A 26,072-nucleotide genomic window follows, 5' to 3' on the forward strand; every position below is an offset into this window, starting at 1 on the left:
CTGTTGGAGATGCTGTCTTTCAAATGAGATGTTAAACAGAGACTTGTCAGGATGATGTAAAAGGTGCCATAGAACTATTTCAAAGGAGAGCTGGGGAGTTCTCCCAGTGTCCTGGCCAATATTTATCCCTCAATCAACATCCTTAAAACAGATTATCTGGTTATTGTTACCTTGCTGTTTGTGCAAAAATTCATTGCTGTTTCCTACAAAAAGTAACTGCACTTTAAAAGTGCAGTAAAGGACTTTGGGATGTAAAGGACTTTGGGATGCCCAAGGGCTTTGAAAGATGCCATAGAAATGCAAGTTTTTTTTATTACTCCTATGGGCTGGACTTAATACACCCAGAGTGAAAACCATTTGATGTGGAACTCTCACATGTAGCTTTAGAATGATTAAGGGTCATGTTACTTCTAAGCTGCACAATCTCTCATGTCAATGAGGGCACATTGACAAAGAAGCAGAATGTGACAACAAAGTGGATAATTACAAAATGGGGGAAGAGGCTTGGAAGCAGTAGATGGTAGTATAGGAAGAATGGTGACAATGGTAGAATTAAATGGAATGGTCATTTGGAACATGGAGCTGATGATCAGGAGTAGCAGGAACATTTTAATTTCTTTATCAAAACTAGACCAAAGCAGAAATAATAACAGGAAGAAAATAGTAATTATCTTCTATATGTTAATAAAACTTCATGTCAATTTTAATTACAATTTCTTGTCCACATTTTATAATTGAACTGTATATGTAAACTTGTAACACTATTTATAGTCAGTTGCCAGTGGTGGCACTGATTCAAGAATGTATGTGTTGAAAATGGTGATGGAATTACAGCTGTACACCCCAGTCCAAATATCCTTGGCTTCTAACCTAGGTTCATTTCAAAGCTACATATGAGAATATTGGAACAGGAGAAGGCTATTTAGGTCTCGAGCTCGTTTTGCCATTCAATGAGATGACGGCTGATCTGTAACTAACTACATATACCCACTATTGCTCCATATCTCTTAATACCTTTTAAATAATAATCAATCAATTTCAAATTTACAATTGATCTAGCATCAATTGCCATTTAGGAAAAAGGGTTCCAAACTTCAACCACTCTTTGGCCTTTACTGAACTCTTTAAGGTTGACAATTTTAAGGTGTTTTAATTAACATTTACTGAATTATGTTGGAATTTGACCTGGGAAATTAATTTAACAAATAGTAGTAATTGTTGGCACCCTGCCACCTAAGAGAGATGATTTGCACGCAGCAAAAATCTGTTTAGGTGCACCTTTTCTGATTGCTCTGAAGGCCATCCTTGAGAGGCAGGTTTTGCCACAAGCACTGCACGTAAAGCTCCGAGTGACATCGTGGGTTGCTGTTTTTGCCATTGGCACCTGTTGCCAAGCTGCTGTAGCCACTGGTTGTTGTGGTAGTGCACACCAACCCACAGGAGGTGTCGCCATTTCCCTCTTTAACCAGTGAGTGAATCCCAGGTGCAATTGTCGCTGTTTGAGGCCTTCATGTTACTCTTGCAAGCGTCCTTGAAGCAGAGCCTACCCATAATATGCCACAGACAGTGAAGATGGAAATTAGTGAGCTGTTTTTCCTGGTAACAGTAGGTCATCCATGTTTTACAGCCATGCAGCAAGGTGCTGAGAACACAGGCTTTATAACCCATCAGTTTGGTCCTGAGGTCAGCTTGGTGTTATTCTATGTGCATTTGTGAAAGGAAAATCATGTTTGATTAATATGTTAGAGTTCTTTGAGGAAGTAACATGTGATGTGGATAAAGGGGACTCTGTAGATGTGGTGTACTTGGATTTCCAAAAGGTGTTTGATAAGTGCCACATCAAAGGTTACTACACGGAAAAGAGTTCATGGTGTAGGGGTTAACATTTTAGCACAGATAGATGATTGGTTGGCTAACAAGAAGCAGAGAATAGGGATAAATGGGTCACTTACAGGTTGGCAAGCTATTACCAGTGAAGTGCTGCAGGGATTAGTGCTGGGGCCTTATGATTTAAATCTGTATAAATGGCTGGGATGAAGGGACCAAATGTATGGTTTGCTAAATTTAATGGCACACAGGACAGTAACCTGTGAGGAGGACATAGTCTTAAAAGGGACTTAAAAAGGTTAAGTGAGTGGGTAAAAAATTAGCAGATGGAGCATGATGTGGGAAAATGTGAACTTGTCCCTTTTGGCAAGAAGAAGAGTAAATTTAAATGGAGGGAAATTGCAAATTCTGTGGTACAGAGGGATCTGGCAGTCCTACATGAATCACAAAGTTAGTATGCAGGTACAGTGAGTAATTAGTATCACAAATAGAATTTAATGTTTATTGTAAGGGGAATGGATTATAAAAGTAGGGATGGTTTGCTACAGTTGTACAGGGCATTAGTGAGACCACATCTAGAGTACTGTGTGCAGTTTTGGTCTCCTTATTTAAGAAAGGACAATAATAGCATTAGAAGCAGTTCAGAGAAAGTTCACTCAACTGATTCCTGAGATGAAGGGGTTATCATATGAGGAAAGATTGGACAGGTTGGCTTGTATTCTTTGGATTTTAGAAGAATGAGAGGTGATCTTATTGAAACATAGATTCTGAGGGGACTTGACAGGATGGATGCTGAGGATGGTTCCCTTTACATGGGAGAGACTAGAACTAGGGGAGACTGTTTGAAAATGTGTCTCCCATTTAAGATGGAGATGAAAATTTTTTCTCTGAGGGTCATTGTTCTCTGGAATTGTCTTCAGAGAACAGTGAAGGCAGGCTTGTTGCATATTTTTAAGGCAGAATTAGGTAGATTCTTGATTGACAAGGTTGTCAAAGGATATAGTGGGTACACAGGAAAGTGGAGTTGAGACCAAAATCAGATCAGTCATGATTTTATCAAGTAGTGGAGCAGACTCAAGGGGCCAAATGGCCTATCCTTGCTCTTAATTCATATGTTCGTATGTCAACCAAAGGTGGTAGCTGCTTTCCCTATGCAGGCACTGAGTTGTGCATCAAGAGACAGACTGTCACCGTGGACCCAAGGTAGCATATTTGCAAACCACTTCCATTTATTTAGTGTGATTAGGGATGGAGATGCAACACCTTGTCCCATGGCTACTGTTTTCTTGACAATTGCAATCAGAGAACAAGTTAAAAGTACATGAGTCTGTAGCTGAGTTGCCATGTGGGCAACTCAATAATTTAACAAGTAAGGTTCAAATATAATGGGGCATCAGGGAAGTTAGAACTAAAAGGCCAAGTAGAATCTTTTTCACCAAGGTGAGGAAAGCCATATAAGTAAATGGATTAAAGACAAGGGATTAAAGGCTATGATGAGGAGAAATGTCAGTGGTACTGAATTGTGGATGAGTCCCATGTTTATGTGGTGATGAGTTTTTTTTCTTATTGTACAGCTAGGTCCTTCCTTTCTGTCACTGATGTATGCTCAGCCCCTCTGTCTTGTTGCACTAATCTAATAATCTGTATATAATTGTCAGTCACTTAACCACTTTAAAGTCATTACTGCAGCATAATGAAGGAAATAGCTTTGGCGTATAATATTTCCTGGTGCCAATGTCAAAGGCTGTTGTTGCTATTGAGTTTTCCCTTTATTCATACCAGAAATATAAAGAGTGGGATATCCAAGAAACTGATGACACATTGATAGACACAAAACATGAAGATCTCCAAATATGTTGCTTTACTAATCAAATGCCAAATTTAATGCCATGACTCTTGCACGTAATTAAGGGTACGTGAGACACAAAGGCTGCCTGTCCTCAATTCTTTTTGAGTTTCTGAGGACTGAATTGGCCACCTGTATGGTTTCTCCATTGCATAAAACACCAAAAGAGCATTGTATGTTTGACATCCACTAGGTTCCTCTTCCCTGTCCCTGCTGTTGCCGTTTTTAATCTGATATCAGTATTATCAGTAAACATGGTCTGCACAGTCATTGTTGGAAAGGAGGGAGAAGAGTGCCCTATAAGTACTTCACTGTATATGAACAGTTAAGTTTGTGGTCTGTTTTTGACTTGATTTTGGGACGGTTAGCTTTTCCATCATGTTTCCAATCCTGTATTTCAGTGCATAATTTGTGTATCCCTGCCTCACAATAGCAATAAATATTTTACTTTTAACTAGAGATAGTTGCATAGTACTCTTTTTCAGGTCTCCCTTCAGTATTGAAAGGATCTTTTGAAATCAAACAAGATTTGTTTATTTTTAAATCCCCAGCTCGTGTGATGTATTTTCTAAACCTGAAAAAACACAACGCTGTCCACTCTTTCTCAGTTGATAGGCAACCAAAGGCCAGTTAACTTAACATCTGTCATTGGGAAAATGTTGGTGTCTATTATAAAGGATGTAATAGAGCATTTAGAAACGCGTAATCTAATCAAGCGGAGTCAGCATGGCTTCATGAAGGGCAAATAATGCCTGACAAGCTTATTAGAATTCTTTGAGGAGATAACAAGCAGGATAGATAAAGGGGACCCAGTAGATGTTATATATTTGGATTTCAACAGGCATTCAATAAGGTACCACACATAAGGCTACTTAATTAGATAAGAGCCCATGGTGTTGGGGGTAGTATTATTAGCATGGATAGAGGATTGACTAACTGAAAGCAGACAGAGTTGGGATAAGGGGGGTTATTTTCAGGATGGCAACCTTTTAACTAGTGGAGTGCCACAGGGATCAATGCTGGGGTCACAATTATTTACAATACATATTAATGACTTGGATAAGGGAAATGAATGTACTATTGCCAAGTTTGCGGATGACACAAAAATAGGCGGTAAGGCAAGTGATGAGGATGACACAGTCTACAGCAGGTCATAGGTTAAGTGAGTGGGCAAAAACGTGGCAGATGGAATATAATGTGGGAAAATTTGAGGTTATGCACTTTGGCAGGAAGAATAGAAGAGCTGAATATTATTTACATGGAGAAAGACTGCGGAAAGCTGCAGCAGAGGGATTTGGGGGTCTTCATGCATGAATCCCAAAAAGTTGCATACAAGTTCAGGTAATAGGGAAGGCAAATGGAATGTTGACCTTTATTTCAAAGGGAATGGAGTATAAAATAGGGAAGCCTTGCTAAAACTATACAAAGCACTAGTTAGACCACATCTAGAATACTGTGAACAATTTTGGTCCCCTTATCTAAGAAAAAATGTACTAGCATCGGAGGCAATCCAGAGAAGGTTCACTAGGTTGATCATAGGGATGGAGGGATTTTCTTATGAGGAGAGGTTGAGTAGGTTGGGCATGTACTCATTGGATTTAGAAGAATGAGAGGTAACCTTATTGAAACATATAAGATTCTTTGGGGGCTTGACATGGTAGATGCTGAGAGGTTGTTTCTCCTTCTGAGAATCCAGGACCAGAGAGCATTATCTCAGAGTAAGGGGTCACCCATTTAAGACAGAGATGAGGAATTTCTTCTCTGAGGGTAGTGAATCTGCGGAATCCTTTACTGCAGCGGGCTGTAGAAGCTGGGTTGTTAAGTATATTCAAGGCTGAGATAGACAGATTTTTAATCAGTAAGGGAATCAAAGGTTATGGGGAAAAGGCAGCAAAGTGGAGTTGAGGATTATCAGATCAGCCATGATCTCTTTGAATGGCAGAGCAAACTCGATGGGCCAAATGGCCTACTTCTGCTCCTGCATCTTATGGTCTTATTGAAGGAGCAAATAATTAGTTAGATCACCTAGATAAAGTGGATTATAGTCCTGTTAAAAGTTTTCCTGGAAGATGTAAAAAGAAATATACTGCCTTCCATGACTTCGGGATGTCCCAAAGCACCTTGCAACCAGTGAAGTACTTTTGAAACTTTGTCACTGTGAAGATATAGTAAATGCAACAGCTAATTGACGTGCAGCAAACACCCACAAGCAGTAATTTGATAGTAACCAAATAATCTGTTTTACGGGATAAATATTGGCCAGGTCTTTGGGGTAGCTTTCCTGCCCTCCTTTGAGATAGCACAATGGGATATTTTACGTTTACTGAGGGGAGAGATGGGGCCTCACTTGATAGGCACACCAGAAAGGCAATACGTCAGTGCACCATTCCCTCAGTGGTGCACTTGGAGTGACAGCCTAGATTTCTGTGTTCTTGGACACAACTTTCTGACTCAAAAAGTGAGAATGTTACCAACTGTGCTATGGCTGATACTACTTGGAATTTCTGCTTGTGATGTATGCTGAGGGCAGCATCATTCTTGGTTAGGATGTGTTTTCTCTTTCCCAGTTCCTTGGCTGCATAGCCTGCTGACATGCACTGGCCACTTCTGAGAAGGTGAAGGGTGCCTGTAGCCTGCCTAATTCTTCCCCAGCAAGGAATAGAGATGATGGGAAAACAAACTGTACAGATGGTATCGTTATGCTCTATGCCATTGTGTCGGAACTCCTAGCTTGCCACTGGTGCTTTTTCACTTCTTCGGAAGTGGGTAGAATAATTACTTAAAGTGGAGAGATGCAATGGGAAATATGTTCCCAACCACCTTTTTTAGTTCAACCAATGAAGTTTAATTGCAAAAAAATTGAGATTAGTTTTCAATACGATTGTTATGCAGAGTTGATAGATGGAACCCTCAAATTTAAATTGCATGATCATTGGTCAGATCATTATAAAACCTGAAAATACATTGCCTTTGTTCAAAGCAACCAAAGTAAAACATTAACCCCATCTTTTCCTGAAACCTGACGTATATGATTTAGCAGAATCATAGAAATCAGCATGTGTGTCTTTGATTTTTGAATTTTGAGAATTGAACATGCTTTAAGTTGTCAGGTAAATGCAAACAGTGCAATTAAAGGCTTCGCTGAAGGGCAAGCAAGTATGAGAGTCTAGATTTGCTTTGATAATTTCAAGGGCATTTGTTTTGAAATTCTGATACTACTGGTGTATAGAGTAAACAGGTAGCCTTGAGGAACTGCAGGTATGTACAATGAAAGTAGTTCTTGACCACAAGCAGCTGGGTTGGCAGAACAGATTATAAAATGGAAACTTCTGCGTCACTTTCCTAACTCTAAATGACCACAAGCCGATAGAGTAGCAGTCGCAAACTGATAATTGGATTTAAAGGCCTTAATTTGAACCTATTTTATGAGAAGGTTGGTATTCTGTGAGGGTGAGGAGAGAGCCAAAATCATTTGAGCTGATCTTGTGGCCAGTGCTTCCTTTGCATGTTGGATCTTGGAGGAAGCAGAAAATTAAGGTCTGGAATTTTTCCTTTCTGCATTTCCACCACCACTTCCCCACTTCATCCATTTGTATACTCTCCAACTTCATTAGACAAAGGTTGATTTTATAGATTCAGCCAATCTACCTCCCTTCTTGAATGAAGAATCTTGCATCCCACAGAAGACCTAAAAAAGGTAGGAATGTTATTAAAAATGTATGTGAAATTTTACCATTTTCCTAATAGGAACCTTGGAGCATCTAGCCTTAATAAAGTGGGAGGAATGAACAGCTGGAAGGGCGGTTAAGCTCAGGACACTAGGTTTGTTTAGGAAATAGCTGGTAGTATATTCATCCTCAATGGGTAACTGCATTCAAAAGAATGTGGTTTAGGACTTCAACTGTCCAGTGTTGTGTGGAACAATAACAACCTCAGAACCCCAAACTGTGAGTCTACAAAGCCTGCATCCTCAGCATAATCGTCCACAGTAGCAAGACCTGGACAATATATGCTAGCCAGGAGAAAAAGTTGAACAGTTTCCACTTTTGCTGCCTCAGATGTACCCTTGGCATCTCCTGGCAGGACAAGGTAACCAAATCTGGGCTCCTGGAGCTTGCTGATTCATCAGCATACATGCACTGTTAAGCCAACGTTGTCTACACTGGCTTGGCCACATTCATCAAACGAATGATGGTCATCTACCTGAAGACCTCCTGTATGGTGAACTGGCCTATGGGTCATGAGCTCCTGAGTGTCCATACCTCCACCATAAGAACATCTTCAAGCAAGATATGAAGATGGCAGACATTGATACTGATAACTGGGAGATAGTTGTTAATGGCTGTGCCCTATGGAGTTTGGAGTGACATTGAAAAGGTGAGGAGAAACAGAAAGCTCAACTGGCTGATAATAGGGTCCAGAGAAAACAGAGGCCAGTGGATCCTGCGCCTTCTCAGGCCACTGTTTTCCTCTGCAGCAAAGGCAGCAGAGACTGCCGTGCTAAAGTGGGGCTCTTGTGCCACATCAGGTGATCTTACGGCAGTTTATGCCACGATAGTCAACTCTATCATCTCACAAGATGGAAGGCTGCTAATGCAATGCAAAAAAAGTGTTGTCACTCTTTCTTTAACTCCTGCTCTCTTTCAACATTGGGCATGAATGAGCACTAAATTTTCTCTTCTATTATAGCAAGGAGAGACAATAAATATTCCATAAAAGTTGGATCAAATTGACTACCCTCACCTGAGCATATCTTGTGAAAACATTAATTTTTATATTGCATGGAGTGTTTTAATACTTGATTGGTGATGCTGAGAGCTTGCAATATGGGAGAATCATGGGTGAAAGTTTATATTACTCCACTGTGGTATACAATGTCACCATTTTTTTTTTTAAAGAAAAGAAATAAGATCATGAGCAGAGATACTTATTGGACTCCGAGGAAGCAGCTCGATGGTAGGAAAGGGCTAATTTTTTTCCACTTTTTGCAATCTCCTAGTTGTCCTATCATCAGAGACTAAGTAAACTGGGCCTATACTCGCTGGAGTTTAGAAGAATGAGTGGTGATCACAAAACGTACAAGGTTCTGAAGGGGCTTGAGAGGTGATTTCCCCAGCTGAGGAATCCAGACCACTAGGAGTCACATGATAAAGGTCTGATCATTTAGGACTGAGATGAGAAATTTCTTCACAGGGTCATGAATCTTGGGAATTCTCCATGACAGTTGCAGATACTCTATCGTTGAATATGTTCAAAGGCTGAGATAGACAGATATTTGTTGCCTTGGAATCAAGGGATATGGGCAGTAAGCAGAAAAGTGGAGTTGAGATCAAAAATAACCCATGATGGTATTGAATGGCAGAGTAGGTTCAAAGGGCCTTTTGGTCTACCCCTGCTCATATTTTTGATGTTCTTGTGTTTTTGTTATTTACGCTTAAGCCAAATGCCATTTGCTCTGATGTAATTGTTTTCCTCAACCCTAATCTCAGGAGCAATTCCTCCTTTCCGTGCAGAGTAATCCACTTTCAATGCAATCCATTCTGGTGGCTGCTCTGAGGAATTACTATTAACGCTAACTTATACAACACTAGAGATGTTACTGGAGTCAGTTCATGAAGTAAGTTCTTAAATACTTGAGACATTGTTTAGTCAAAGAGCCAAAGGTGCCTTGAAATATTAGTTTGCAGATTTAATTTCAGCTTCATGAAGCATTGAGGATTTGTGCAGGCCCTGGCTATGCAGGACCACTCCTGTAACAGTGTGGTTCCAAGGCCAAGCTTCCAATATCTCCCAGTTTTGTGTTGTCCCCAAAGCATTCTGTCAAATAATATGAATCAGTATTATTTATTCAATTCAATTATTGAATCTTTCTCACTGAGGAGGTGTCATTACAGTACATTGGAATTATGAAATTGTACTTGATATTAATTTTTTTTTATATAGCTTTCCCCAACCCCAAATTGTTCTCTCTTATTAATCGAGTTTGGTATGTTCCCAATTTGTAAAGATCAGTATCACACCCAACAATGCCAGAAACTTTCTACATGTAAATTATGAAAATCCACCAAAACTGAGCGATGCTCAGTTCTTGTGGTTTCCCATTGCTAGCTTAAACCCAGTTTGGATGACTTGACTTCTTTCAGTGCAGGATGACTTGATACTAGATTTGCATTAATGCAAGCGCTTTGACTGTGTTTACAGTATGATTAGGCTGAAGTTATTTTCAGTTTGCATCTGTTATTAGTGTCATGTTTGTAGTGAAATTATAGCTGTACTGGGTATTGGATTTTGTTAAACCATCCAGTTGACAGCAGTGTAGTGGTCTGCTTTGCCAACATGTTGGATCAGCTGAGCTGGTCATGGGTTGGTGCCTCTGATTTTCTTTCAATTTTGCTTCTCCACCAAGAAAGAAGAAAATCTGGTGATCGTGGTTTCATTGCTTTGAGCGATTTACCAGTTCGCTGGTTACAGCACCAGGGATGTGAAGATTGATTGTCCTTCGTGCAAAAGAAAGCTGGAATAAGCTTGGTATTGGTAGAAAATGGTTTGGAATATAACTAGCATTCTCAGCTGAGTTGATCTAAAGAGGCTTCCTTTTTGATTATGGAGTTAGGTTGTAGGGTGAAGGTGTAAGGCACCACAAAGGTTGAAAAAACAAACTTGGATAAATTTAGTGGTACAAGTATGCTTTAAATATAGACCATTGAGGGTTAATCTAATTTGAGTCTTCAGTTTCTGGTTCCAGCATAGCCCTGGTAGTTGTGCATGTTAATGCATGTGTACATATACACCTGACACTCCCAAACTTTTATGTTTGCTGCCAGTATGTGTTGCATGCCCAAGACATTTGTCATATCTTCCACATAAACTAACAATATAATGATTATGTTTTGTATTTTTTGGTTTCCTATTTACACATCAATATGAGCTTTATTGAAAACGATTTTTTTTGTTACCAGTTTAATTTTAATTAGCTAACTTTCATTGTATTTGCGCTTCATCCCCCACCTTCAGTTTTCTCCCCCTCACCCTAGCAGCTCTCACATAATGCATGGATATATTTCCACTGGTATTGCCATCTGAGTAGCTGTCCTTAAGAGCTCTATTCTGTGTTCTGCTTTGTACCCAGCCTTCCTTCCATTCTGTGACTTCTGCCCTAACTCCACATGCTCCCCAAACTTAGTCATGAGTTTACTACATGGTATGCTTTCAAAAATCCAAATATATTATAATCACTACATTACCCTTATACGTATTCTGATGACACTGTCCCATTTTAATTTCCACACAACTGTTTCAAGGTCATTCAGCAATTGGGAGCAGGGATGGTGAAACTAGAGGGAGTTCATAAGGCTTTTTCAAAAAGAAAAATGGGTCCCTGTTATTGTTAGAACAAAGCAAGGCAAGTGCAGCTGAACTGTACATTTGCCATTTTAAACACAATACACCTTCAGGATCCCACTCAGTGCTCCAGACTTTCAGTTCAAATACAAGTTCTTGACACCCAAGTCAAGTGATAATTCTTCTGAAGCCTAGGCAGTGGATTTAGACAAGTTTTTTGATTTGATAGAGTTGATTGACTTAGGTTTAGTCACTATGTTGCTCCAACATTACACTTTTTCCTATTCCAAGTTTTTGAACTGAAAATCTGGAGCACTCTGGGAGCCTGAAGGTATATTGTGTTTAAAATGGCAAATGTACAGTTCGACTGCACTTGCTTTGTTCTAGCAATAATGGACCCATTTTTATTTTTGAACAAGCTTTATGAACTCCCTCTAGATTCAACTACCTCTATAGATTCACCATCCCTGCTCCCAGTTGCTGAATGACCTTGAAACAGTTGTGTGGAAATTAAAATGGGAGAATGTCGTCAGTATATGAGCGTGACCATATAGCGAGCCCTGAGCAACCATGGCATTGCACAGTGTAGTAACTGGCTTTGGAGTACGCAGAGCTGCTTATATATTTTTTGCTATAGATAATAGTGACAGAAGCATCCAACTGTGGAGAGAGGCAAAATAATTTTGAAAAAGGCATTGTCATCCTAGTCAAAAAAAAAGATAATTCATCTAGAAACCAAAAATATAATAGCACGGATTTCAAAAGGGAAGCTTATGATTGACCCACCATATTTAATTTGATTGACCAACTGAATTGTGTTTATCAAGTAACAAAGGGTAGATAAGGGTAATGTAGTGGTTGTAACATATTGGATCTTTGAAAGGATACCATGTAGTAAACTCATGACTAAGTTTGGAGCATGTGGAGTTAGGGCAGAAGTCACAGAATGGAAAGAAGGCTGGGTGCAAAGCAGAACACAGAATAGAGCTCCTAAAGGCAGCTACTCAGATGGCAAATAATGGGATTGATGCTGAAACACTGTCGTTCACAATCTATGTTAGTGATTTGGACCCTGAAGTACAATTGACTAAATTTATAGACGACATTACATTGAGCATATAGTTAATACAAAGGTAGACTGTGTGACAAAATAAAGTGGTATTAAAAAACTTGCATGAGTGTTTAATTGACAGACAAATTTCAATTTGGCTAAGTGTGAGATGGTGCATTTTGGTAGGAAGAACATAGAGGCCATGTATTCTTGGATAATCTAGAGGGGTTAGAGAAGCAAATGGATCAAGAGGTACTGATACACAAATCGCTAACTATTGACACGAGTGAATAAGGCCACTTTTTAAAAAAAAAAACAAAACAAGCACTGGATTCCATTTTTGGGAAACGACAGAATTGATGAGCAGGGAAGTAATGTTAAGTATGTTGAACCTTGGTTAGACCATACTTGATTTTAAAAAAAAGTTCTTCATTCATGGGATGTGAGCGTCGCTGGTTAGGCCAACATTTATTGCCCATCCCTAAATGCCCTTCTTCTGAGGGCATTAAGAGTCAATCACATTGCGGTGGATCTGGAGTCACATGTAGGCCAAATCAGGTAAGAACAGCAGATCTCCTTCCCTAAAGGATATTGGTGAGCTGGATGGATTTTCTCGACAATTGGCAATGGTTTCATGGCAACCATCAGACTTTTAATTCCAGATTTCTATTCAATTCAAATTTCACCATCTGTTGTGGTGGGATTTGAAGCCGGTTTCCCAGAGCATTATCCTGGGTCTTTGGCGTACTAGTCCAATGACAATACACTATGCCATCACCTCCCCCGTGCTCAGTTCTGGTTTTCATATTATAAATAGGTTATTGCAGGCATCAGAAAAGTGGAAAAAAGATGTATAAGAATGAGTGGTTATAACTCTCAGGAAAGTCTAAACAGGTCAGGGCCCTTCCAGAAAAGAGGAGTCTAAGGGTTGAACGAAAAGAGGTCTTTAAAATGAAGTGGTTCAAAAGAGCCGACTGGGAGAAAATGTTCCCACTTTTAGAGGAGTCAAAAGCTATGGTCCATAAATATGACAGTCATTAATAACTTTCAGGAGAAATTGTGGAATGCATCTGCTGAGCAGGGGAGGTGATGACGTAGTAGTGACTAGACTAATAATCCAGAGACCTAGGGTAATGCTCTGGGGACCCACTGTCCTTACCTGATCTGGCCTCGTACTTGCCGACCTGCCTGCCACAGATGCATCTGTCCATGACAGTATTGGTAGGAGTGACCACTGCACAGCCCTTGTGGAGACGAAATCCAGCCTTCGAGGATGCATTCCATTGTGTTGTGCGGTACTACCACCGTGCTAAATGGGATGGCTTTCAAACAGAGATAAAAACAAAAAAACTGCGGATGCTGGAAAGCCAAAACAAAAACAGAATTACCTGGAAAAATTCAGCAGGTCTGGCAGCATCGGCGGAGAAGAAAAGACTTGACGTTTCGAGTCCTCATGACCCTTCGACAGAACTTGAGTTCGAGTCCAAGAAAGAGCCGAAATATAAGCTGGTTTAAGGTGTGTGGGGGCCCCCCCCCACACACCTTAAACCAGCTTATATTTCAACTCTTTCTTGGACTCGAACTCAAGTTCTGTCGAAGGGTCATGAGGACTCGAAACGTCAAGTCTTTTCTTCTCCGCCGATGCTGCCAGACCTGCTGAGTTTTTCCAGGTAATTCTGTTTTTGTTTTGGCTTTCAAACAGATCTAGCATCTCAAGACTGGAGAACCATGAGGCACTGTGGGCCATCAGCAGCAGCAGAACTGTACTCAACCACAATCTGTAATCTCATGGCCGGCATATCCCCCACTCTATATCTCCAAACCAAGGAATTAACCCAGATTCAATGAAGAGTGCAGGAAGGCACCAGACATAGCTAAAAATAAGGTGTCAACCTGGTGAATCTACAACACTGAACTACTTGCATGCCAAGCACCATAAGCACCAAATGATTCCACAACCAACAGATCAGGTCTAAGCTGTGCAGTGCTGCCACACCCAGTCGTGAATGGTGGTGAACAATTAAACAACTCGCTGGAGGAGGAGACTCCACAAATACTCCATGCTCAATGATGGAGGAGCCCAGAAATTCATTTTAAAAGATAAGGCTGAAGGATTTGCAACAATCTTCAGCCAGAAATACTGAGTGGATGATCTATCTCAGCCTCTGCCAGAGGTCCCCAGCATCACAGATGCCAGTCATCAGCCATCATATTCCACATGATATCAAGAAACTGCTGAAGGCACTGGATACTGCAAAGGCTATGGGTCCTGACAATATGCTGACAACAGTACTGAAGACTTGTACTCGAGAACTGACTGTGCCCCTAGCCAAGCTGTTCCAGTATGACTACAACACTGGCATTTACCCAGCAATGTGGAAAATTGCTTAGGTATGCCCTGTACACACACAGCAGGACAATTCCAACCTGGGCAATTACTGCTCCATTAGTCTACTCTTGATCATCAGTAAAGTGATAGAAGAGATCGTCACCAATGCAATTAAGCAGCACATTTTTAATAACCTGCTCACTGATGCTCAGTTTGGCTCTGCCAGGGCCACCCAGCTCCTGACCTCATTACAACCTTGGTTCAAACATGGACAAAAGAGCTGAACTCCCGAGACGAGGTGAGAATGACTGCCTTGACATCAAGGCAGCATTTGACCGAGTGTGGCATCAAGGAGCCCTAGTGAAGCTGGAGTCAATAGAAATTGGGGGGGCAAACTCTCTCTGCTGGTTAGCGTCAAACCTAGCACAAAGGAAGATGGTTGTTGGAAGTCAATCATCTCAGTTCCAGGTCATCACTGCAGGAGTTCCTTAGGATAGTGTCCTGGGCCCAACCATCTTCAACTGCTTTATCGATGACCTTCCTTCCGTAATAAGGTCCAAAGTTGGGATGTTTGCTGATGATTGCATACTGTTCACCATTTGCGCCGACTCAGATACTGAAGCAGTCCATGCCCAAATGCAGCAAGACCTGGACAATATCCACACGTGCCAGGCAATGAGCATCTCCAACAAGAGAGAATCTAACCATTGCTCCTTGACATTCACTGGCATTACCATCACTGAATCACAGACTATCAATACCCTGGGGGTTACCATTGACCTGAAACTGAACTGGACTAGCCATGTAAACACTGTGGCTACAAGAGCAGGTCAGAGGCTAGGAATCCTGTGGTGAGTAAATCACCACCTGACTCTCCAAAGGTTGTCCACCAACTACAAGACACAAGTCAGGAGTGTGATAGAATACTCTCCACTTGCCTGGATGAATGCACCTCCAGCAACATTCAAAGTTTGATACTGTTCAGGACAAAGCAGCCTGCTTGATTGGCACCCCATCCACAAACATTCATTCCCCCCACCACCCACGTGCAGTGGCAGCAGTGTGCACCATTTACAAGATGTACTGAAGCAATTCCCTTAGCACCTTCCAATCCCATGAATGCTACCATGTAGAAGCACAAGGGCAGCAAACACATGGGAACACAACCACCTGGAAGCTACTCACCATCCTGACTTGGAAATATATCGCCGTTCCTTCACTGTCGCTGGGTCAAAATCCTGTAACTCCCTCCCCAACAGCACTGTGGACGTACACCACATGGACTACAGCAGTTCAAGAAAGCAGCTCACTGCCATCTTCTTGAGGGCAATTAGAGATGGGCAATAAATGTTGGCCCAGCTTGCAACGCCCTCATCCCATGAATGAATAAAAAAAAACTCTACTATAGTGTGTAGTTGAGGTGAATAGCATATATCAGGGTTCTTTTTGCTTGAGGGGCTACATTCAGTTTTTTTCCTCACACTCAAGGGACTGATGAGCAAATTTCACAAAGATGTAAGGTTTTTAAAAATTCATGTCAAAGCAATAAATTGATGACCTAAATAGTAATTAATGACCATAAAAAGTGCCAAGCAGCAGAGCTAACCAATAGAATTTTTTGCCTTTTTGCTTAAGCAGGGCTTGAGAGACAGCCTAGGTCCCAAGCCCTGGTCACCAGGACATGGTTGGGGACTGGGGCCAAGATAAGGAGTTGGGGGTTTAACTAACAATGACTGTGTTCTCTGGTGGCGCACACTTTGTGCTGGCCGCGGCAGAATTCATAGGAAAGTTGGATTAAGGTGGGCTACCTTTCAGCCTGGATTTTCCTCCTCCCTGCTTTGTGGATAGGTTTTTGGGGAGGGAGGTGAAGGGTGTCTGTGTCCAGCTCACTCCCAGCCTCAGGATTTGCGCAGACTTGCATGCTCATGCAGACTCACTCGCACAGGCTCACACGTGAATATGCTCAAGCCATCTCGCAAGCTTGGTGCCTGGACCTAGGAGGCTTAGAGATTTTACTGCTGAGGAGGAATTCTGTGAAGGTGCCAAGACATGCGTCCTCACACCACCCTGCTGGAGACTCCAGCTGGCCCACTTGCAAGGGTCCCATAGCTACAACTCTGCTTTTCCTCATGGTCCCCCAGCCTGCTCCACCAATTTGACCCCTGCGCTTCCTTAGCAGGGTGGTGCCTACATGGGAGGGTGAGAGAGAGAGCACAGCCAAAAGCAGAGAGTGCGTGCTGTGAAGCCAAAAGAGAATCCACTCACATTCAATGTTCACTGCTCCTCCAATCGCAGACTGTTTCTTTCCCATGTTTCCTGCTGATAGACTCACTGGTCTGCTAATCAGCAAATGTGAGATATAAATGGCCTGAGATTGGAGGAGCAACTCCTCGCAGATCTGTCAATTTCATTTACATGCGTTTTGACCAGTGAGTCCATGGGCTGGATGGAGAGACTTTGCGGGCTGGATTGAGAGCCGCAGACCATAAACTGGACAAGTCTGGCGTAGATATGCTTAAGGGAAAGCCAGCTAAACACATGAGGGGAAGGAATAAAATGGTATGCTGATGGGATTAAATGAAGAGGGGTGGGATGATGCTTGTGTGGAGTATAAACACTGGCATAGACTTGTTGGACTGAGTGACCTGTTTTGTGTTGTGGACTTGGTGTAACTCGTTTGGCAGATGGACAGTTGTGTTTATTCCAAGTTCAATATGATTTTGTTGTGAAATTAAATCAGTAAAAGTTACTCTTTTGTTGCTTATTTATTGACGTCAGGAGGAAGGAGGTTTAGGGTTGTGTGGGATGACAAGCATGTCAAAAAGCAATGGTTTAAAAAAAAGGCAAATGGAATGTGGGTCTTTAAGGGATTTGAATATAAAAGTGAAGAAGTGGTGTTTCAGTTCTATGGAGCTTTGGTCAGACTCCCATCTTGATGCTGCATTTAGTTTTGGGTGCCACACCTCAGGAAGAATATACTGGCCTTGGAGGGGTTTCAATGCAGATTCAACAGAATGATAGTAGGTTAAATTATGAGGACAATTAATGTAAATTTGGCTTGGATTGCCTTGAGTTTAGAAGACCGAGAAGCAATCTAATCAAAATGTTTGAAACAATTCAATGGGGTAGACACAAAAACCATTTCCTCTGGTTGGTGAATCCAGAAAAGAGGCCATGATCTTCAAGTTAGAGGCAATTTAGGTGTGAAATTGGGAAGCAATTTCACCCACAGGGTAATGGAAATATGGAACGCTCTCCCTGAATGGTTGTGGTTGGTGGATCAATTGAAAATTTCAAAATGCACATCAAAAAGATTTTTATTAGCTAAGGGTATTGAGATTATCAATTTATTGCTTTGACACTGATTTTAAAAAAAATCATATTTAAGGTTGTCCCAAACCTTACATCTTTCTGAAATTTGCTCATCAGCCCATTGAGTCAGAAAAATAATTAGAATGAGTCCCCTCATGCTAAAGGGCTGGACAACCCTGATCTATGCTATTTGCCTCAACTACTCACTGTGGTAGTATTTTTTTTATTTCATTCATGGGATGACTGTGTCACTGGATAAGCCATCATTAATTGCCCATCCCTAATTGCCCTCAAGAAGATGGTGGTGAGCTGGTGTAGGTACAGCCAAAGTGCCATTAGGGAGGGAGTTCTAGGATTTTAACCCAGCAAGAGTGAAGGAACAGTGATGTATTTCAAAGTCAGGATGGTGAGTGGCTTGGAGGGAACATCCAGATGGTGGTGTTCCCATCTATCTGCTGCCTTTGTCCTTCTAGATGGTAATGGTTATGGGTTTGGAAGGTGCTATCTAAGGAACATTGGTGAGTTTCTGCAGTGCATCTTGTAGATGGTACACACTGCTGCCCCTGTGCATCAGTGGTGGAGAGAGTGAATGCTTATAGATGGAGTGCCGATCAAGCAGGCTGCTTTGTTCTGAATGGTGTCAAGCTTGTTGACTATTGTGGAAACTCCATTCATCCAGGCAAATGTAGAGTATTTCATCACTCTTGACTTGTGCCTTGTATATGGCAGACGAGCTTTGGGGAGTCAGGAGGCAAGTTACTCACCACACTATTCCTAGCCTCTGACCTGCTCTTGTAGCCACAGTATTTATAGGCTAGTCCAGTTCAGTTTCTGGTCAATGGTAACTCCCAGGATGTTGATAGTGGGGGATTCAGCAATAGTGATGCCATTGAATGTCCAGAAGTGATGGTTAAATTCTCTTTTGTTGGCAATGGTCATTGCCTGGCACTTGTGTAGCACAAATGTTACTTGTCACTTATCAGCCCAAACCTGGATATTGTCCAGGTCTTGCTGCATTTGGACATGGACTGTTTCAGTATCTGAGGAGTTGGGAATCCTGGTGAATATTGTGCAATCATCAGTGAATATCCCCACTTCTGATTTTATGATGGAAGAAAGGTCATTGATGAAACAGCTGAAGATGGTTGAGCCTAGGGCACTACCCTGAGGAACTCCTGAAGTGATGACCTGGAACTGAGATGATTGACCTCCAACAACCACAGCCATCTTTCTTTCGGGTTAGGTATGACTCCAACCAGCAGGGAGTTCCCATAATTCCCATTGACTCCAGTTTTTGTTAAGGCTCCTTGATGCCACACTCTGTCAAAAGCTACCTTGATGTCAAGGGCAGTCAGAGAATTGTCTGTCATTTTGGTGTGCTTTTTGTGCTAGTTTCTCTCTCTTCTCCTCAAACCTGAAACAGATTGGGAGGAGAAATGCCTTTGATCCAATTAATATCCTTTTAACAGACCTTTTGGTCTTGAGCTGCATCCATTAAGGAATAAATAGGTAATTTTCTTGGATGAAAGGACCAAAGGTGTGATTACTAAATTTGCTGATGAGGCAAAGGTAAGAAAGTACGCTGTGAAGAGGACATGAGGCTACCAAGGAACGTAGTCTAGGTGAGTGGGCAAAGGTCTGGTAAATGGAATATAATGTGGGAAAATGCGAAATTGTCCATTTTGGCAGAAAGAATAAAAAAGAAGCTTCTCTAAATGGAGAGAGATTGCAGCGCATCAAGATGCAGAGGAATCTGAGTGTTCTAATGCATGAATTGCAAAAGGTTTATATGTAGGTGCAGCAAGTAATTAGAAAAGCTAATAGAATGTTATTCTTTATTGTGAGGGGGATTGAATACAAAAGTAGCAGGGAGGTTATACTTCAATTATACAGGGCATTGGTGTGACCACATCTGGTCTCCTTATTTAAGGAAGGATGTAAATGCGTTGGAGGCAGTTCCATTGCATTGGAAGAAATGCAGAGAAGGTTTACTGGACAAATACCTAGAATGTGCGAATTGTCTTATAAGGAAAGGCTGGACAGTCTAGGCCTGTATCTGCTGGAGTTCACAAGAGTAATAGGCAATTTGATTGAAACATATATTAGATCCTGAGGGGGTCTTGAGAGGATGTATGTGGAAAGGATATTTCTTCTTGAACGTATCTAGAACTAGGAGACACTATTTCAAGATGGAGGGTCGCCCATTTAAGACTGAGATGAGGAAATGTTTTTTTGAGGGTCATGAGACTTTGGAACTCTTCCTCAAAAGTAGTGGGAACAGTGTCTTTGAATATTTTTAAGGCAGAGGTAAATAGATTCTTGATAAGCAAAAGGGTAAAAAGGATCGAGGGTGGGCAGGAATATGAAGTTGAGATTAAAATCAGATCAGGCATGTTGAATGGCAAAGCAGGCTCAAGGGCTGAGTGGTTTACTCCTCCTAATTCGTATGTTAGTAGTCACTGGAGTGAGAACTGAATTAATGTGTCATGCCAATGAGTTTTCATCAGGTTTTAATCCTCCCACGCCTGGTCGGCAATCTTCTTCATACTTGAGTAACAATATCAACTTCACAGAAGCATTTTAAAACAAAGTATAACACTCAGCCACTTAAGGAGATATCAGGTCAGATGACTAAAAGCTTGGGCAAAGAGGTGGGTTTTAAAGAGTACTTTAAAGAGGGAGAGAAGCAGAGAAGTTTAGGGAGGGAATTCCAGAGTTTGGAGCTAGGCAACTGAAGACATGGCCACCAATGCTGGAAGAATTTGAAATTGAGAATGCACAAGAGACTAGAAGTAGAGCTGTGTAGGTGATTGGAGGGTTGAGCAGTGCAGGTGTTTGGAGGGTTGTGGGGCTGGGGGAGATGCTAGAGATAGGGAAGGGCAAGGCTGCAATCAGATCAGCCATATTCTTATTGAATAGCGAAGCAGGCTCAAGAGGCCAAATGATCTCCTCCTGCTCCTAATTTGTATGTTCATATACCATGGAGAGATTTGAAAACCAGGGTGCAAATTTTAAAATCAAGGCATCATTTGATGAGGAACCAATGTAAGTAAGCAAACACAAGGGTGCAAGGGAAACAGGACTTGTGTGATATGCTACCACTCGCAGCAAGTGCTCATTGTTTCTGCAGCTACCATTCACTACTCCTTCCAGCAAACCTATTGGGAGCACATCATCCTGCCCTAGGCTGCCTACTTGTCCTTTTCCACCTCCCACCCAATCTAGAACAAGATGTCCATGTAAGTTGGTTCACTGATCAGTTGTCTCCTTCAGTGGGATTGGGGAATTGGCTGCTCAACCAGCCAACAGCGCCAACACATTTCAACAACACCAGAAGGCTACAAAAATCATGCAGTGACTCCAAGACTGAGCAGTAAAGACACTCTAGCACTAGCTGCTCTTGCATTTCTGTAACATTGTCTGCTCGCAATTCTGTATGTCTAGCAAGGTTGACTGCATTGGCAAATATATGTGTACTGGCTACCCTTTAGCCAACAGATATTGAAAGCCACCTTTTCCTAGGTTTCTTTCTGTTTTCTCACTCCCATGATCTAGTTAGGCTGGTTGCTTTGTGAATTATAATTGCCCGTGACACAAGGATGCCTGACACACTGGCTCAGCGACTCAGCAGCTCCCAGCTCGAGCTGATGTTTGAAAATTGAAGCGTTCTTTATATATAAGAATAATTGAGTCATGTATAACGTTCTGTCTGTTGATGTACAATAAACTATTTTACAAATGGTTGTCTAATAGACCTGCAGGAGTGGAGGTGCTGGATAGTAAATCCAGGACAGCAGAGTACACTGGTCAGTTTGACATTACTCTCTCCAAAAACGATAGCTAAACAATTCAAATGATCATTCAGTGCTAAATGAATGATTAGAGCCTGCATATTCAATGTGTTTAAAAATTAGTGTCTCTGAGAATGGAAAATCACTTTTATGCACTCGGTTGACAAAATTAATGCTAATGACCTGGTACTGTCCTCACTATAACTTCAATGCAATATTGTTTATCATATCCTTTAGTCTGTCCCAGTTTCTTTGCTGATTCAAGGTTTTCTTCTTGATTTCAGGTCGAAATGAGCCTCTGAAGAAGGAGAGGCCAAAATGGAAAAGTGATTATCCCATGACAGATGGCCAACTGAGGAGTAAAAGAGATGAATTCTGGGATACAGCACCTGCTTTTGAAGGTCGCAAAGAAATCTGGGATGCCCTTAAGGCAGCTGCCTATGCCATCGAATGCAATGATCATGAACTGGCCCAGGCTATTGTAGACGGTGCCAGCATAACTTTACCGCATGGTAAGCACTGTCTTGTATCACGTTTTGGGATCCTACAAAGTTTCTATTGAAACCTCCAAAAATTATCAGGAAGTTTCCTATGTTCTCACCAGTGATACTTCCCCCACTGGCTACCTCCCTCGCTTCCCCTCATCTAAATTCAGATTTGTGAAACTTCCAAAAGGTGAGCTTATGGCTGCATATATAGAGCTCAGGTGCACACTACCTGAGAATTGCCCAGATATGACGTATCTCTCTCCCACCATTGCTGAAGCTCTCTGCTTTGGGAGTTGATCTCCATTGCTGCTCTTACTGACCCCATCCTGCATAGCTAAAGTTAATAGGAAGCTAGGTAAACACATTAGGGAGAAAGAAAAGGTTATCCAGATGAGGTTAGTTGAAGCAAGGTGAGAGGAAGTTTGTGTGGTGCATAAACACCGGAGTGAAGCATTTGGAGCTGTTGACCTCTTTCTGTGCCGTACATTGTGTATAGCTAATACAAAATTCAACAACTTGGTTCTCACCCCACACATCCAACTTTGACAAACTATCCATATGTCCTAGTGAATAGAATTCAAATCTTTCCATGGCTTTGGTTCAACTTTGGATTACTAGCAATCCAGTGATTCCTAGTAATATATATCTGCATGCACACTCCAGTTTTGACTCTAGATAGATAACCTTTCTTCCCGATTTCCATCAGAAACTGACTGGTGTCTGAAATATCCCCTAAGATCCCCTTTGTCTTGCAAAAGCAAAATACTGAAGATGCTGAAAATCTGAAAAAAAATCAAAGCGCTGTAAATACTCAGCAGTTCAGGCATCATCTGTGGAGAGGCAACCGGAATTAAGGTTTCAGGTCAATGTCTTTCCATCAGAACTAGGAAACATTAGAAATGTTACAGGTTTTAAACTAGTGAAGGAGGGCAGGAGGCTGGGTCAAAAGAACGAAAGGGATGGTCTGTGGTGGTCTATGACAGGAGAGCTTAAATGGCAAGAAAGTAAGGCCAAAGGACTTTGTAATGGGGCAAAAGATGGGCTTAGAGGAGATGTGAATCATAGAATATAGAATGATGAGCAGCTACAGTTCAAAAGCAAGCGGAAAATGAGTTAAAACCAAAACCTGCAAAAAAAAGGAAACAAAATGGGGCCAAGGTTGCAATCTGAAATTGTTGAACTCAATGTTAAGCCCAGAAGTCTGTGAAGTGCCTTGTCAAAAGATGAAGTGCTGTTCCTCAAGCTTACATTGAGCTTCATTGGAACAGTACAGAAGGCCAGGGAAAGAAAGGTCAGCTTGAGGGTAAGATGAAGAATTAGTGATAAGTGACTGGGTGTTTAAGGTCATGCAGTCTGAACTGAGGTGTTCTTTGTCTTGCTACTTGACACCCCACTTTTAAAAGCTCACTTTTTTTTGAGTCTCTTTCTCCACCCCCCAACCCTCCCCAAATCTTTATACATTATTGAGCACTCAAATGTTCCTTGTGATGAGCACAACATAAATATTTGTTGCAATATACTAAATGGGAAGATGCCTTTCCAGCACTTTATTTTTATCTCAGATTTTTAGTATTTGCAGTATTTTCCGTTTAGGGAAAATGCTTGATGTTGGCTCTGGATAGCAATAAGTAGAAAATGTTCCACAAATCATCGGTGAAATTCCTCATTTGACAAGCACAAAAATAGACACAATGAGGAGAACACAGCTGGAAATATTCATGGGCTGAAGCTTCTGAAACCTGCATCATTCTTGGATGTAGGTGTTGCTAGCAGGGTGTTTTTGTTACCCATCTCTAGTTGTCCTCATTTGATAGAACTGATTGGCTTGCTAGGTCACTTCACACAGCAACTGAGTCAACCACACTGATGTGGAACTGGAATCACATAGACCTGACCGGGTGAGGGAGGCAGGCTTTCTTTCCTAAAGGAGCATTAGTGAAATGTTTCGTTTTTTACAACAATCAGGCAGCAGCTTTGTGGCCACTTCTACTGATGGCAAAATTGTAAACACTGAATTCCAATTCTCAAACTGCCGCAGTGGGATTTGAAATCATTCTTTGGATTATTAGTCAAATTAACATAGGTACTACACTACCAATCCCAGAGCACTGATCCAGACCAGTAATTCTGGATCAGCAACTGAAAAGGCTTACCTGTTTTATACTATACAGCAGTTCTACTAAAGCAGCAATATTGTAATGAAACTTTCTGCGCACACCTGACACTGCCTGCAGATAGGTGCTATCACGATCCATTGGGGATAGTGCGCTGTAATATCAAGCCCCACTGTTCCCTGAGCCGCAACAAATGTGAAAAAGTTTGATCAAGCCATCAGATTGCCCCAATTCTACCTAACTGTTTAATTTAGGTTTACTGAATATGAGCACCAGGTTTGTAAACTTAAGTAAATAACTGTTTATTGAATAAATTGTCTTTAACTAGTGGCAAAAGAGAAATATGAACTGCTAACTTCTAACACCTATAACTTTACCCCCTTCTTAAATCCATGCATACATATACATGCACACACACACACGACACTGATTTTAAGGATGAGATAAAATAGTTCAATAGCTTCAATGCATTGATTTTGATCAATGTCTTGCAAATTCCTTTCAGTTCTTGTTGATGACATGAGGTGGTCTTCAAGTTCTTTCAGTATTTCATTCACTGGTTGAGAACTTGCTTTTCAATGTCTCTAACAGAGGTTTCGCCTTTTTATAGGGGTTTCCTCAGAGAGAGTAGGTTATAGAGATATGAGGAAAAGAGATTTTAGATGTTTTCTTTTTGCAGGCCAGGAGCTTTCTGCTGCATTGCTACCACACAAAACCTTGGTCACCTGGTGAGGGGCCAATTAAAATGCTGTTGTCTGGCAGCTCCCTTGGTCCAGGACTTCTTTCCGGCACCATCCTCTCTTTCATGGCATACTCTGTTCCATGACTGCAACATTGCATATATTTCTCATCCTGTTCCATTGGACATATCCTTTAAACTGCAGCCATTGTAATTCTAATCCATAGTCCAACAGAAAATAAAAAAATGTGCCTTACAGTGCAAACAGGAGAATTTCTTCTACACTGGCATTTAGATGTGTGATACGGACTGGGAGAGATGAGTGAGGAGGAAAATGCAGTATACATCTTCCACAGTAGTTACAAGTATACAGTCAGATTTCATGAGCACTTCATCCAGGTCGGCAGCTAAACATACTCCATTTGGTCAGTTTAAGTGTGTGCAGTTGTGTTACATTAGATGGAGCTTTGCCATGTGAACAAAGTACCAGTCCTCTTGGCTGAGAAAATCTTACCAAATTCAATTGTGCGCCTGCTACCTAGAATCTCTGGTTTGCAGCTGAAGCTCTTTTTATTTTAGTGTTGATGAATCTAATTTAGCTGATCAAGATCTAATTTTGGCTAGCTGTTTCTGATGTAGTGTGCAGATGTTTGAATCGTGATCTTTATTTTAGATAGAACTTGTCTCTGCACTTATCTTTCATTTCACACAGGGGCTGACTGCTTGGGTGTCAGCAGCCCTCCATATCTCATTCAGGTTGAGCTTTTCATCTGTGAACAGAGATGATGTGTTGCCAGGGCACTTGGAAGATAGCTTCCAAGCGAAGTTTGAGCTGCTTTTAATATTGTGTTGCTGCCAGCTACTGATGCATGGCCCCTGTACAGCAAATAGCAACACCAGAGGAATTTGCCAAATTGGTTAAACCCAGTGACTGGGAAGGCCCAGTGAAAAGAGACCTCAGACAATCATTGCTTTTGTAAATTAGTGCCAAATGCTGCTTTCACTTAAAGCTAGTTATAATTGTGCATTCCTGATCTTGGATGCTTTCTTGACTTGACAAATTCCTGACTCTAACCCACATTCCTGCTGAAGTAGCAGTATGCATATAGGCTGTAGGAAAAGCTGTAGTGAAATCATCTTTTTTGCCCTTGGTCTTGCAAGTTTCATCAAGCAAGAAGGAATAGTTGAACAGATGCACATACCAAAATAGTTGCTGCCATTTAACTACCTGTGTACCACAGCAGCAGAGGAATTCAGAATACCAGAAGTGTTAAATTTGAAATTTAAGATCACT

General features: G+C 41.4%; 2 protein-coding genes across 2 annotated transcripts in view; one reads left to right on the forward strand and one right to left on the reverse strand.

Moving 5' to 3' along the window:
• The window catches only part of ubtd1b (ubiquitin domain containing 1b), an 88,950-nt gene that overhangs the window by 51,719 nt on the left and 11,159 nt on the right, over positions 1-26,072 (forward strand). Inside the window, exon 2 of the mRNA XM_041209350.1 lies at positions 21,782-22,009. Within this exon, the coding sequence (XP_041065284.1) occupies positions 21,782-22,009 (228 nt within the window). The remainder of the gene's footprint in view (positions 1-21,781; positions 22,010-26,072) is intronic.
• LOC121289714 (zinc finger protein 2 homolog) overlaps positions 1-26,072 on the reverse strand; it is a 67,111-nt gene that overhangs the window by 1,925 nt on the left and 39,114 nt on the right. The gene's annotated exons all lie outside the window — the stretch shown is intronic.

The sequence above is a fragment of the Carcharodon carcharias genome, chromosome 17 (genome assembly GCF_017639515.1).
Source record: "Carcharodon carcharias isolate sCarCar2 chromosome 17, sCarCar2.pri, whole genome shotgun sequence".
In the NCBI taxonomy this organism is placed as follows: Eukaryota; Metazoa; Chordata; class Chondrichthyes; order Lamniformes; family Lamnidae; genus Carcharodon; species Carcharodon carcharias.